Source organism: Cetorhinus maximus, chromosome 1 (genome assembly GCF_964194155.1).
Source record: "Cetorhinus maximus chromosome 1, sCetMax3.hap1.1, whole genome shotgun sequence".
NCBI classification, from domain to species: domain Eukaryota; kingdom Metazoa; phylum Chordata; class Chondrichthyes; order Lamniformes; family Cetorhinidae; genus Cetorhinus; species Cetorhinus maximus.
In genome coordinates, this window is record NC_135879.1 from 145482500 (window position 1) to 145497618 (window position 15119).

Consider the following 15119-nt stretch of genomic DNA (forward strand, 5'->3'; position numbering starts at 1 on the left):
TGAATGAATGAAAAAAATATCAGGAATAAGATTAAGGCACTAACCATCAACATGTTAATATTATAAAATTTCTGGTCCCAATACATTTAGTAAGCCAGTGGAATACAGGGAGTGAAACTGTTCTTTGGCAATCGCACAAAACTGGCGACTGTCAGTTGACAGCCCGTTTTGCATCTCACGGAGATGGAAATCCGGTTGATGAAAAACAGGTCACCGATTCATCAAGACCCTATTGATCTTAAAGGCAAACACTAAGATCTTCAATATGTATGGCCAATAGCTTTAGCAAAAGCCTGCCTGTTCTTAACTAGTAATTTCTTCCAGCCTGTTGAAGAGAAACCTTGATCTGGCAATCAAATGGAATTTTCCATCATTTGATAACAAATAATTTGTGATAAAGCCTTAATGGTTCCTCTGAGAGACAGCAGAATAACATTGTGCTGTTTTAATATTTTAGGATTTAAAAATCCATTTGATATTAACCAACTAAAGGTGATATTGACTCCAAGCACAACATGTTCTAATCCCATTGGGAAGTATATCTGATATTAGAGATTTTTGGCTCATCAGAAAACAATTTCCTTAACACAAAACTAAGCTGCCAAAATAAATCACATTTTTCAGTTTTACTCCATTATTCCAAACTCCATTGCTAGTAATAGCTGAAGCATTCCATCCTCCTGCAGGGAAAAATTATGAAGGGACAATTCAGGTAAACCACTGAAGACACCCTGGGATGAAAACATGGAAGAGCTTCATGTTAGGGCTGGAGGTGTCCCTGAAAGTTCACAATGTTGGGGAGAGGGGTGCACCTTGCAAAATGTTTCCATATTTCCCTGAAATCTATGACACTCATCAATGCTATTAGCAGAGAGACACCCGCTCTGGAAAAGAAAATCTGATAAGGTGCCAAACAAGCTGGTGTTTCACATTATTCTCTTAACTAAAAATGATGCGCGGTTCTACTGAATACCTTATCACTCCCCAAAGAAAATATTTTCTTATGAAGGCAATTACTATAAACCACTGTGGGTTATGAAAGCTTACCTAAATGCCAAACTCTGACTCTGCCTTGTTCCCAGTGTTTGAAGTTCCTCTGATGAAAGTATCATGCCACTGTCAGTCTGGTTATCCTAGTTAGGAAAAAGCACTCAGTGAAGACAAGTAAACTCTTCATAAGAAAGCATGGAATAAGAAAGGGGCAATCATCTCACCAAGTCTGCTCCTTCCACAGGCCATAACCTATCATGGGCTCTACTTCACTCATTTGATCCCCTGAGAAAAAAGTTCTCTGAAAAATGCATCCTGATTCCCAGGGGCAGCTGAGCAAAACCACAGAATATTCATACATCAAATCCCAACCTGTTATCCTACAAATAAACCACATCTCCAGTTGCCACTCTCCATTCCTTCCTTCGTAGCTCAAGACCTATTATATCCTCTTGAATATTTGATCTTATCAGCACACATATTGTTGTCTCTACAGCCAACCTTATTTGAGATAGATATTTATTTCTCTGCTTTTGTAAGTAATGAACTGATTCAAACTCTGGCAATCTTTTCTATACCCACATGTGCACTGAATTTCTCCCAACCTCTAGATTCACTATTCTTTTGTTCTCATGATGAGGACAACAGTGGCAGAGCCTCATTTTTTGCCCATTCCCTGTTACCCTTAGAAGATGAGGATGGGTTCTCTCCTTGAACTGCTGCCATGCTGGTGCTAACAATGCCCCTACAATGGTATTAGGCTTGTTTATTCTGAGCCTGTAGCTCTAACTCAAATTGCCTGCAAACAACTGCGTTATGTATGCCTCGATTTATCTTATCATTAAGAAATAAATAAGAAGGCAAATCTGTGATTTCTACTCGGAAAAGTAAGGCCAGGATTTCCACCTCGGCGATTTGGGGGCGGGGCCGGCTCGCCGAGGGGAAAATGACGCGGGATGACGTTGGGAGAAATCCCTGATGTCATCCCAGGCCACTTAAATCTTAAGGAAGATGGGATTTCGCTGTCCGCCGACCGACCTGCCAATTGAGGCCATTGACAGGCTCATTAAGATAATTAAATGCCCTGCCCGGCCAACCTTAAGGCTGGCGGGCAGGCCAGGAGCCCCAGCGGCCTGTAGATTATTAATGAAACTTCATCCATTGGTGGGATGAAGTTTCATGTATGTTTTTTAAAAAGTTAATAAATTTTATGAGTTTATTATTAACATGTCCCATCTTGTGTGACATTGTCACATGTTAATAATTTTAATATTTCTCTATTTTTAGAGTTTACTTACCTTTCACTAATCTCCCTGAGACAGGACTTTGCCTCAGGGAGCAGTGCGCTCTTTTGCGCGCATGCGTGAAAGAGTGCACTTTGACAGATGGGGATTCCCTCCCCCCCACCCGCACACGAAGTGCATAGCGCTTCCTGTCGGGCAGGCCGCTGGGCGGGCCTTAATTGGCCCGCCCACTCGAAATGGCGGCGGGCCTCGTTTCAGCGGCGGGGTTCGGCTGCCTGCCCGCCACCGAGCCGGTGGGGCCCACCCGCCATCCGAGGGCAAAATTCTGCCCTAAGAGTTTGTTTTGTGTATCTATGGGCAAAACCTTTAGCTCGGCGGGCATGTGCCCGAACCCCTCAAGTGTAAAATGATGTGCGTTGATGTCAGGCAAGCGTCCCAATGCCAACGTGCAGTCACACAATGTTCCGTTCGGTGGGCGTGCGCCGGACTCAGCAGCGTGCCCGTCGACAATTAAAAGGCCTGTTAAGGCCATTGAAGGATCAATTAACTTACATTTTTTGCTGCCCACCCAACCTTACGGTTGAGGGGCAGGTGAAAAGGCCAAGCGGGCCTTCCCGGGCAGGATGAGGTTTCCTAAAGCAAATAAAAATAAAATAAAAAGTTTAAAATTTAATTAATAACAAGTCCCTGCTTATGTGACAGAGTCACTTGAGGGGACATGTTTTATAACATTTTTAATTTCTTTAATTTTTTTTTAAACTCTTCATCTCCCTGAGGCAGCACTGTGCCTCAGGGAGATTTTCAAGCGCTCACTCACGCGCATGCGTAAAATTCGTGCTCACCCCGCTTGCCTTCCGCCCCCCATCCACACAGGCAGTGCTGAGCACTGCCATTCGCGTTTCACACTGGCCCGCCAGCGCGAAATCACCTTCTGGCCCCGTTTGCAGGCGGCAGTCGGTATCCTGACCGCCCCCACCCACCCCCGCCAAGCCCGCCGGCAAGGGTGAAATTCTCCCCTATATGTACCTCTTGCACAATGATAGTTGTTTGTTCCACTGGTACCTCATCAAATGTTCTAACGCTCTCAGGCCTGCTTCGCTTTTTACTCCCATTCAGGTATCTAGAAAAAGGAAACAAGATAGTCCATGGTATACAGTGCTAAAATCACATGTTCCAAAATGCTAGAAAGGATTTATTTTCCAATGTAGCAATGTTATCAAATAGCAGGTACAATTCTATAAATAAACTTATGTAAGGAGCGATTCTGCAACCCAGCACTCCCAGCACAGGCTGGAACTCACGGGAGTGCATCTCAGAATAGTGCCTGCAATTTATGAACTAAAGGGCCTCAAATTTCCCAATATTCACTCCCTGTGAGCACTGGTCCCCAAAGGGAGTACAGAATCACAGAATCACCCGATGATCCTGTGGGTTTCACAGACCAATAAATTTGTAACAGCACTTTTCTCCCATCCCCCCAGCTCTCAGTTCTTGCCAGCAGAACCACGCATCCTCTCCCACCCCGGTCTCTGGTCTCTGCTGCAACACCACATCAACCACCCCACCCCACAAAACCCCCACTTCAAAGTGTCCCTTAGTTTATTTCCTCACAGTTGATCAGCCTGCATGAAAATCCCAGAAACTCTCTCCTCTATAGGGGTCTGATCCACCTGTGTGTCAACACTTAGGCTGGGAGCATATCAGCTGCCCTCGCAAAGCAGCCATCAGTGGACCCAGTTCCTGCTACCCCTCATCTCAAGAAGAGTTCACAGTCCCGTGGGAACCTGCCAACAGTATTCAAAACATAAGAAATAGGAGCAGCAGTAGGCCATTCAACTAAATTACCCCAACTCTAACCCCAGATACTCGTGGAGTCAGAAGCAGAAATAACATGTGCCCACTCTGCTGCTCTTCCACTAGCAAAGAAGGGCCAGGGATTTTCATCCTGTGATATCTGAAGGTAACTGCACCAAATATTACCTATTATCATTGCTAACAGCCATCTTGTCATACTGAAAGCATACATCTTACTCACTATGAGCTATCAGCAAATTATTTTATTATCCATTGTAATTTATAGTAGTGGCCTCATCAACTGATACATTGTTTTATCACTACTATTTTAACACTTTGGATTTTATCTATTGTTGGTATTGTTGGAATGTTTCCATAAATTTTTCCATTCATTGTTTGGTGTTACATCACACAACTTTTAAGTCTAATCCTTTGAGCTGACCTACAAATTAAATGAAATGGCTCAACACTGTTTCCGTTTATTTTCCTTCTGTTCACAGACACATAAAGGCTGCCTTCAGGAATGATAGGATGTCCATCAGGTAATTACCGTATTCCTGCTGTGTTGTCGTAGTGGAATTTTGGATCACACCCTTCCTGTTCCTCTGTACAGGAAGCAGGTGAAGTTGGCAGAGAGAGCCCGGAATCATCTTCTATAGTCAGTGACATGTTGAGCGGAATATAATCCTTTCCATCCTAAATATTTCAGGGAGAGACATTTTCATGATTGTTGTAGACATTGCTTGCAGAAAAAAGTGCAGAATTTAAAATACTGAAACAGCTATTGTCTGCTTTCTGATTCAAACCGATATGAAGGGTTGAATAAGCTACATTCCAATGTTGTCTTCGATTCCCAAATGAGCTGATATCTGCATCATTTATTTATCAATAAATCAGACTCCTGCAACATGTGTGAACTGCATGAAATGAATTTAGGTACATAATTGCAATTAATGGATAAAGTGTCCTTCAGGAAAAACAAAACACAAAGGCAAAATTTAATATTGCTAAGAGCATTCACATGAAGAAGACTCTATAAAAAAAAACAATTATTTAGCACTTACAGCTCTTTTTCTAGCCAGAATACACCACCCCTTTAAGAGCTGCTGGCTAAATGCACTGTTAGGTAGCTGCATGCCTCAGCAGAAAGCCCACATTGGCGCGAGGTTAGTACCACTTAAAGCGAGCCTGCACTACTTAGAGCCATCCAGCCAAGTGCTGGAAGAGGCTAGGGAAGACTATCTGACCAGAGGCCTTGGTGCAGGAGGTGGAGAGGTCCTCTATCCACAGGGAGCCAGGGGGTCCCCTAGATAGACATTATGAAAGCAATGGGGCTATAGAGCCAACATGATCAATGCCAACAGTCTAGCCTGAAGATCTGGAATCAATGCTGCAAAAAGTTCAATATCCTCACGCAAGTGGTCATGATCAGTGAAAATACCTGCAGACACCACTTCCTGCCAACTGTACTATCAGCCCCGCACACTGTTTAATTCACCACACTCCCATAACTCACCTACCAACATCAATCAGGAAATGAACAATCATTGCTTCATTGCACACTCACACACTTAGCACTGCTACAAGCCTCACGTTTGCATAGTGGTCACTCTCTGGATTGTCATAGTGGTTTAAATGCAGATTGGGCAGCTGACTGATGCAGAATGAAGGCATTGTCACTGCTGCCAGGATAACAGGCATTGACCTGCATGATGCACTGTGTATGTCACACACCAGCTGGATGTTAAGAGAGTGAAATCCCTTCTAGTTGTGATACATTTCTGAGTTGACATGCAGCGTTTGCATAGTGACATGCAGGCAGCCAATGACATCCTGCATCATAGGGAAGCTGGCTATCCTGGTGAGGGCTGATGCTGGCTCCATCTGCTTCTCTCTGGCAAGAGAAAATGAAGTATATGCAGGACAAAGCAGCCCATTTGATTGACACCCCATCCACCACCATCTTCACATAGAGAGCTTCAGTGACTTCCCTTATGCAACAGCGGATGACAAATATCACCTGCTACAGGCTGGAAGGTGCCAGACACAGTCAATCACTGGTAATACATTACAAAAACAAAAATACCTGGAAAAACTCAGCAGGTAATACAGTCTTCATTCTGCTCTGAGGCTGCAGTAAGTGATTGATTTCTGTGAAGATGTCTTTATTGACATATGTTTCTATTATTTAAATTTGTACATGAGATGTGAGTGTCACTGGCTAGGCCAGTATTTATGACCCATCCCTAATTGCCCTTGTTCAGAGGGCACTTAAGAGTCAATCATATTGCTGAGGGGTCTGGAGTCACATGTAGGCCAGATTTCCTTCTCTAAAGGACATTAGTGAACCAGATGGGATTTTACAACAATGATTTCATGGTCATCATTAGACTTTTAATCCCAGATTTTTATTGAATTCAAATTTCACCATCTGCCATGGTGGGATTTGGTCCCCAGAGGACCCTGGGTCTCTGGATTACAAGTCCAATGACAATATCACTACACCACCACCTCCCCGCAAGTAACTCTTGCTGAAGGTGAGGTAGGAGAATTGCTCCCTGAATGCCGTGGGTGGTTATGGACCTTTGCTTTTATTTTATTTGTTCATGGGAATTGGGCATCCCTGGCAAGGTCAAAATATATTACCGGTCCCTCATGGCCCTCGGGAAGGTGGTGCTGAGCTGCCTTCCTGAACCGTTGCAGTCCGTGGGGTGTAGGTACACCCACAGTGTTGTTAAGGAGGGATTTCTAGATTTTGAGCCAGCGACAGTGAAGGAATGACAATACAGTTCCAAGTCAGGATGGTGTGTGACTTGGAGGGGAACTTGAGGTGGTGGTATTCATGTGCCTCCTGCCCTTGTTCTCCTAGGTAGTAGAGGTCATGGGTTTGAAAGGTGCTGTCAAAAGAGCCTTGGTGAGTTGCTACAGTGCATCTTGTAGATGGTGCACACTGCTACCACTGTATACTGGTGATGAAAGGAATGAATGTTCAAGGTGGTGGATGGGGTGCTAATCAAATGGACTGCTTTATGCTGGATGGTGTCAAGCTTCTTGAGTGTTGTGGGAGCTGCACTCATCCTGGCAAGCGCAGAGTGTTCCATCACACTCCTGACTTGTGCCAGGCTTTCCGGACTCAGGAAGTGAGTTACTCTAGAATTCCTAGGGCAGAATTTAATGGAGCCCGCTGGGGTGGGCAGGATGGCAGGTGGGCCTGGAAAATCATGCAAGAGGCCTGCTGAAGGAAAACTGTCCCACATTTAGTGACGGATACAGAGATGAGAGAATTCCCGGCTCTGCGAACCTGACCATTAAAAATGGCCACCCGCAGTTCTGATTTTCGTTTCAAGGGCGCAGGCTGTGTTACAAACCGGGTCCACCACACCCAGAATGAATGTGGAGGCTGCTGGGTGCAGAGGTAGGCTGGGCAGAAGGCCTGCCTCTGTGCTCTGGCATTTTGTTGAAGTAAATGAAAAAATTATTGAAACAAAAAACAGCTTTCCAGCCCTCATCACTCCCCCTCCACCATCCACACACTCTCCATTCCCCATCCATGCCAATCTATGCCACCTCATTCCACCCACCCACCCCCATGACCACTCACACCCCTATGCTCCCCACATCCCCATGGCCCTTTATAGCCCCTACGCCAACTTTGTGCCAACTCATGCCAACCCATGCTCCCACCCACTAGCCTTTGCCATTACCCCCTTCATGCCAACTCGCATAGTATCCTTTGAAAGTTCTTTGACAGCTCTGAAAGTTCCAATGAGTTTATGCACTTTTTACACATAATCATGTTTATTTTTAACAATCGCAGAGGATGCCTTACCTCTCCCAAAAGGTGCCTTACCTATTCCAAAGGGCACCTTACCTTTCCTAAAAGATGCTCATCCTCCCCCGAAGATGTCCTGGGACCATATCCAAAGGAATACCTTACCTCTCCAAAGGGGTACTCTGGCTATCTAATCCATCAAGTTTGCACAAGCTCTTACCTGGTCTGATCTGCACACTCTCACACTCCTTGCCTACCAAAATCCCACTTCAGTGGAGCTGGCTGATGATTTAAATGGCTGGCTGCCTCCCTAAACTGCACATGTGCGAACCCTAGCCTGACTCTTGTCCTGCCCCGCAAAAATAGCAAGTATCATGTTTGGTTGGGGGAGGGTGGTAGTGGAATTAGGATCTCCGGGCTCGTTTGCTGATTCCACCATGAGAGAGAGGCTCTCCGTTGTGGCGAATATCTAGGCCATAATGTGGAACTATGTGGTTCAGATATTGAATTATTATACCTGTAGAAAATCAACTGGAATTACTTTGCAATGTGTATTCATTGTTACAAAGACACACTTACCTGTTGAGCATTTGCCTGCAGTAGGTTTCCTAGGTGCTCCACTAGTTCAGAAAAGACAGGCCTTGCTTTGTAGTCCCCATGCCAACAGTCCAACATTGTCTGATAGCTGATAGGACAGAACAATCAGGATGTTCAACATTTATTTGGATACTACATGAAATAACTCATTCAAAGGGCCCTGTTCATGTCATATGTGTGAGTCTTGCAATGTATTGCAGCCTGCCAAATCATGGCAATTGTTGACGGAACTCCATGTTTGAATCCCTCCAGTCAAGTTTCTACCTTGGCCACTGTACCAAAACAGTTTTTATCAAGGTACAAATGACATCCTATGAGACTGTAACAAAGGTAAACTTTCCCTCCTCGTCCTTCTCAACCTGTCTGCAGCCTCTGTCATGATCAACTATACCATTCTCCTCCAACACCTCTCCACCATCAGCCAGTTAGACTGTACTTGCCTCACTGCATTCTTCCTTCTCTAATTGTAGCCAGAGAATAACCAACAATGTTTTTTTCTTCCTGGGATATTAGCCCTGGTGTCCCCGAAGAATCTATCCTTGGCCCCCTCCAATTTTTCATCCACTTGCTGCCCCACGGCAAAATCATCCAAAAACTTGCCAGTTTTCACATGTCAAAAGGAAATTGTATGAATACTTGAAAAGAGAAAAGAAACTACAATACTGTCAGGAAAGAGGAGGAGGGAGGGACTAATTGGATAGCCAGTACAGGAATGATGAGCCAAAGGCCTTCTCTCCTATAAGACTCTACAAAAACAACATGTTCTTAGGAGAATAAACACTCCTGTGGGTATTCTTCTTACGTACTGGATTAGAGAACTGTGTGATTGAATAAATTTTGGCCAAATGCATTTCAAATACCATAGCCCTATTAGTGAGAATCTATAGAACAAAAATGTCATGGAAATAATGGCATGGACTTACATTTCTGCAGATGCATATTCAGGACATCGCATTCGTGTGCCTTCTTTGAGTCTTTGACAAAATTCTTCATCAATCTGAACACCAGGGTATGGAGAAGCACCTGAGGAGTGATTAGTAAGAGTAAGACATGCCAGTTTTGCTGGGAAAATCATTTTTTTAACATCTTCCTCAGAAACATTTTCCTGATTATTCAATGTGAAGAAAACATAACTGGATGCACTCACCCAATGAGAATATTTCCCACAGTAGAACCCCATAAGACCACACGTCACTCTGTGTTGTATAAACTTTGTCGAAGATGGTTTCTGGGGCCATCCATTTAAGAGGTAGCCGTACCTAGAAAAGAACACAATATTAGTTTACAATATAAATTCTTATCTAAATATTCCAAAGGATGAATTAAGGATACATTCTTTTATATCATAAAGTATAATCATAATGTTTAAGTAGGATACATGTCAGTAATCAGTAAATGTATTAGAATTGTACCTATCAATTTTGTCTTATTGACCTATATGCAGCAGAAGCTCTTCATTAAAGGCTTCAATTGCAAGGGGCAATTTTAAGAAATTGCGCTGCTGGCTATAGGAATGGCACATGATAGATTTAGGGGCACAACTCTCATGTGCTGTGCTGTGGAACCAAGGCTTCATAAAATGTTACAAATTTTGGATCTGTTTTAAATGGGTTTAAATGCTTGGGTTCAACAGTGCTGGTCACTGCCATTCAACAAGATCAATTTTATTTTTCAGTGCACAGGTGGTAATTAAGTGGATCAATCATCCCTGATAAAACCAGTTCAATTTCCAATCCTAGGCCTAGCATGAACTTCTCGCATGTGCGCGAGAGAGCACTGAATAATCTCCCTGAGGCACGGAGCTGCCTCAGGAAGATGAAGAGATATTTTTAACAATAATAAAGAGCAGAAAAAATTAATGAAACATGAGCAGGGACATGTTTTAAATTAAAAATTAAAGTTTTTATTTCCTTTGTATTTGATTTTGGGAACCTCGTCCTGCCCATGGATGAGGTTTCCAAAAATTGCAAAGGCCGTTTGACCTTTTCACACGTTAACCATTAGGAAAAATTCAGCACAACTGATAACTTAATGGCCTTAATAGGTCTTTTAATTGTCGGCAGGCACGCTGCCAGCTCCAGTGCGCGCCCGCCAACCAAACTATCACGCTACTGTGCATTGACGTCAGCACGCTAGGCCATCATCGCGCGTCATTTCACGCTCAGTCAGGCCGGGTGCGCACCTATCCAACGAGCTAAAAATCCTACCCATAATTTTTTAATATGCATGTCAAGGCTCTCTCAGTTCAGATTACTGAGCTACTGCTTAAAGACAATCTGTACTTGCAGAGTTTAATTTTCATATACTTACATCTCCTTTTCTAACATAATCTGGGTCTTTATAAACATCTCGAGCCAATCCAAAGTCACAAATCTTCACCACATTGTTTTCTGACAAGAGTATATTGCGAGCAGCCAGGTCCCTATGAATGCACTGAAATAGAGAATAGAAACTTATTGGTGTTGTCCCATTTTCTGTTTCTCTCTCTCTCTCTCTCTCTGTCATTCTCATGAGGCAGTTATGATCACTTCACCACTTGTTTATTCACTACACCAGGAGCAGCCAGCCATCTTGTTGAACCTGATGGAGAAATGTCTACAAGAATCGCTGAAAGATATATTTTCATTGCAGGAAAAGGAATTATCATTGCTTTTAAAAGAAGTCAGAGCACATGGTTATAGAGAAATATGTAGATCTTGATTTTGTGCAATGGGTGTTGGCAAATCAGTCTGTTTTACCTTTCTCCCGGTTTTTATTTCCATTGAGAGCAGGTGAAAGACAGGCAGGCCGCTTGCTATCACTCATCGCACAAAATCAACATCTACCCCAAGTCATTTAAAAGAAGGCAGTGACCATTGACATAAACTTAGTGAATTTACAAAAAGGCAGTGCAATTGATGAAGGTTCATCACTCTCCATGTTATATGGAAATGATGTGTATGGGAAATTAGTGAAAAGCGAGGGCATATTATGGTGTCCTACCTTTCGTGATGCCAGGAACTCCATCCCCCTGGCTACCTGGAAGCTGTAAGAGATAAGGTCCTCCATTGTCAACCATTTCTTGTAAAGGTCATCTGCAGCTGTAAAAAAGAGAAGTATGAGTTGGTGGAGCTGGGTCAAAAAAAAGCTGCTTCTATTTTAAGGCACATTTATGTGCATCTTTTGATGCCAACTGATAAACTTCCAATTATGTTTTATCAATATAAACTTCCATTTGCAAAGTGATTCATCCAGCACTTCAGCAAGAAGCTTTTAAATACGAAATGAGCATCCTTTCATGTGTGGGGTTTCTTTGCTTCATCACAATTTCAGAAATTAAATAATAATACCCCATCAAAGGTAGACTTATGGAAATTTGGAATGAGGTGTATCATCACTTTACCTTCCTCCTCTTCCACGTCACTCAGTGATTTCTCTTCTGCAAAACCAGAACTGGTGGAGCTCTCACTAGCGATGCTGTCCAAACGCCGTTTAAACTCATTCTCCATCTCAGCAGGATCCTTTTCTTTTATCTGCCCTGACTTCAGTGCTTTACTCTGTAACAAGGGTGGGGGGAGGGGTGGGTAACAAGAATGCAAATTATAAGTAAGTAAACAGAACCTTTTAACTTGGTATATACAAAAAAGTATTATATAATGTGTACAAAAATATCATAACCTAGCAAACTAGATGTCAGTTGAAGTGGGTGGGCATTGAGCAGATAAGATGAACATTGATGGACCTGATGATCTATTCTCAGCACTCTGGTCCTATGCTGTGTGAGGAAGCATTGAACAGGTCATGGACATGCTCTGCTGCCTGTGATCCACTCTCAGGCCCAGGTTGTCTCACAAAGAACCATAATTGATTATAATTACTGAGTACTTACAGAAATTGCTGTTAACTTTTATGTGGTGCTAAAGGTTTGCCACTGTTGTTATGTGTCTGTAGTCTGGTCATTTCAATCCTACCTTTTGATATGACTCAGTCACATAGGAATTCTGTTGGCAGTTTTTTCATTTCACTGAAGACAATGGGATCATAAAAGGGCAACAAACAGAGGGGTACTCTGGAAAAACAGTTCTTCTGTGCTCTGATTACATTGTTTTCAATGGGGAAATGCCAACTGGGTTGTTTTAACTGTCACATACAATTTGTTAGATTGACAAACAAAAAGCTCTATTTCTATTTTTAAACTAATTTGTCCTTATAAAATTATTGAATGATACAATAATAACATTTGCTTAACAATAACAACTTGCATTTATATAGCAATTTTAACATTGTATAGATTGGTCAAAGAGATAGATTTCAAGGAGTGACTTAAAGCAGAAGATAGAAGGGGTCAGGCAGAAGAGGTTTAGGAAGCAAATTCCACAAACTTAGGGCCTAGGCATCTGAAGTGCAGCTGCCAATGGTATAGCAAAAAAAATTAGGAATACATGAGAGGTAACATTTGGAAATGTGGAGAAATCCCTGAGTAAAATTAGAAGGTAAAATTAATCTTAATACACATAGACAGTATCAAGAGATGAATGCTATTTACTTAATAACGGTCTACTGTCTAACCAATCTGTGAGATTTAGGTAGTTGTGCAAAGGTGCCAGCATTAGGTCAGTTGGTAGCAATCTTACCTGAGTGGGAAGGTTATGGCTTCAAGTCCTACTTCAGAGAGTTGTGCACATAATCCAGGTTGGCATTTTAGTTTCATACAGTACTTAAAGTATACTATAATGTAAGAGATGCTATCTTTAGGTGACATGTTAAACCAAGGTCCTGTCTGCCCTCTCAGGTATACATAAAAAATCCCATGGCTACATCATTAAAAACAGATTAACTGGTTACCATTTCATTCCTGTTTTTGGGACTATGCTGTGTAGATTAGCTGTGTTTCTTCACATGATACCAGTGGCTACACTGCAAAAGTAATTCATTGCCTATGAAGGACGTTTGGTCATTTTGAGGTTATAAAAGGCAAAATGGAAGTTCTTGCATTCAATTAGCCGAGAGTTGGAGGACCTCTGTGAGCTATTGAATCTGTGCCGCTTAGAAAACCTTATGTAACATGTAATGCAAAGCAACATAGATCACCTTGTAGGGAACATAGATGTTTCGCTTGCTTCTCAAGTAGTTTGACAGGTTCCCATACTTGCAAAACTCAACAATCACCATCAATGGACCTGAAGTTAGAACAGCAGGGTTAGCAGTATTAATAACTTCCAGAAATGTGCCGCTACAATGTACATCTATTCTTCTCTTCTATATTCTTTTATATTAAATTTTGTTTGTTGTTTACACAAATTATCAATGAAATGAATGCCATAATCTCATCAATGAAAACCCAGGGGATTATTCTTTTGTAGTATTTCAGATTTGTCTAGGAATAGTTTATCATTGCAGCTAATAAGCATTCAAAAAAACACAAACAACTCATTGGATACTGTATTAGTTTAATGAGAAAGGCCACTGGTTCACCATTCTATTTTAAATGGCTTGGGATCTAAAGAAGAATGGAGGGGTGCAGAAATGTAAAGATGTTGAGATTAACTGGGTAACGCATATATCACCAAAATCTTTTGGAAGATGGACAAAGTAGCTGCCACCATGAATTATTTGCTATATTTTTTCACAGAAAAAGGCAGTAAAAAAACTGTTGTCCTAAAAGTGGCCAAATTAGGGAAGAGATTGTATGGGCTCACCTCCTGCTTTTGTGCAGGCTCCCAGCAGGTTCACCACATTGAGGTGATGGCCAATGTGAATGAGAATCTTCAGTTCCGACATCAATGCTCTTTGTTCACTGGATGTTGCTCCATCTGAAAATAGCAATCAGATAAATGAATATGAACCTTTCTGTTGCAAAGAAGGTAAATACAGAGGATGTGTACCCATGGGGCAGAATTTTCAGGTCGGTGAGCGGGGACGGGGCCCACTCGCCGACACGTAAAATGACATGCGATGATGTTGGGCGTGCGTCCCGACATCACCGCGCGTCATTTAGATTTCCAGTTCAGCGGGCGCGCATCCGACTCAGCTGCGCGCCCGTCGAACTGTCAAAGGCCTATTAAGACTTGTTAAAAACTAATTAAAATAGTCAAACGAGCTGCCCGTCCAACCTTAAGGTTGGCAGGCAGGCGAAGAGCCCAGGCGGCCTTCGCACTTTTCATGAAACCTCATCCACAGGTGGGATGAGGTTTCATGAAGTTTTTACAAACTAAATTAAGTTTATCATTAGCGTTCCTTGACATGTCCCAGCTCATGTAACAGTGTCACATGAGGGGACATGTCTTAAAATATTTTCTTCACCTCCGTGCCTCAAGGAGATTTCTGCGCTCTTTCACATGCGCGCAAAAGAGCGCAGGCCCCGACTCAGGGACTCCCACCCCACCCACCCACACAGTGAGCACTCAGCACTTCGGGGTGTGCGTCACTGTAAGGCCCGGACCCGATAGGGGGCACTGATCAGGTTCGTGCCCGCTCCCGCCAGCCCCCACACAACCCTCCCGACGGGGGGGAATATTCTGCCCATGCATAAATACAGGTATGTAATAGTATCTGTACATAATGCTGTGAAGGTACAGACACGTGCATGGAGCATGTGCAGAAATTTAACCATGCCACCAAAAACTTTCAATGTTTGCATAGACTTTAAGAGTTCACTTTATTTTGGAGTACATTGCTCTATTATTATGCAAATTTTGAGATTATGAATTTAAATAACTTGGTAAATGTTACATTCAGTTAAA

General features: G+C 42.7%; 1 protein-coding gene across 1 annotated transcript in view; it reads right to left on the reverse strand.

Moving 5' to 3' along the window:
• The window catches only part of kdr (kinase insert domain receptor (a type III receptor tyrosine kinase)), an 80738-nt gene that overhangs the window by 10721 nt on the left and 54898 nt on the right, over positions 1 to 15119 (reverse strand). Inside the window, exons 19-29 of the mRNA XM_078547963.1 lie at positions 14076 to 14189; positions 13468 to 13556; positions 11780 to 11933; positions 11380 to 11477; positions 10708 to 10830; positions 9545 to 9656; positions 9321 to 9420; positions 8380 to 8485; positions 4579 to 4724; positions 3261 to 3354; positions 1048 to 1133 (exon numbers count right to left, since the gene is read on the reverse strand). Coding sequence (XP_078404089.1) covers positions 1048 to 1133; positions 3261 to 3354; positions 4579 to 4724; positions 8380 to 8485; positions 9321 to 9420; positions 9545 to 9656; positions 10708 to 10830; positions 11380 to 11477; positions 11780 to 11933; positions 13468 to 13556; positions 14076 to 14189 — 1222 coding nt within the window. The remainder of the gene's footprint in view (positions 1 to 1047; positions 1134 to 3260; positions 3355 to 4578; positions 4725 to 8379; positions 8486 to 9320; positions 9421 to 9544; positions 9657 to 10707; positions 10831 to 11379; positions 11478 to 11779; positions 11934 to 13467; positions 13557 to 14075; positions 14190 to 15119) is intronic.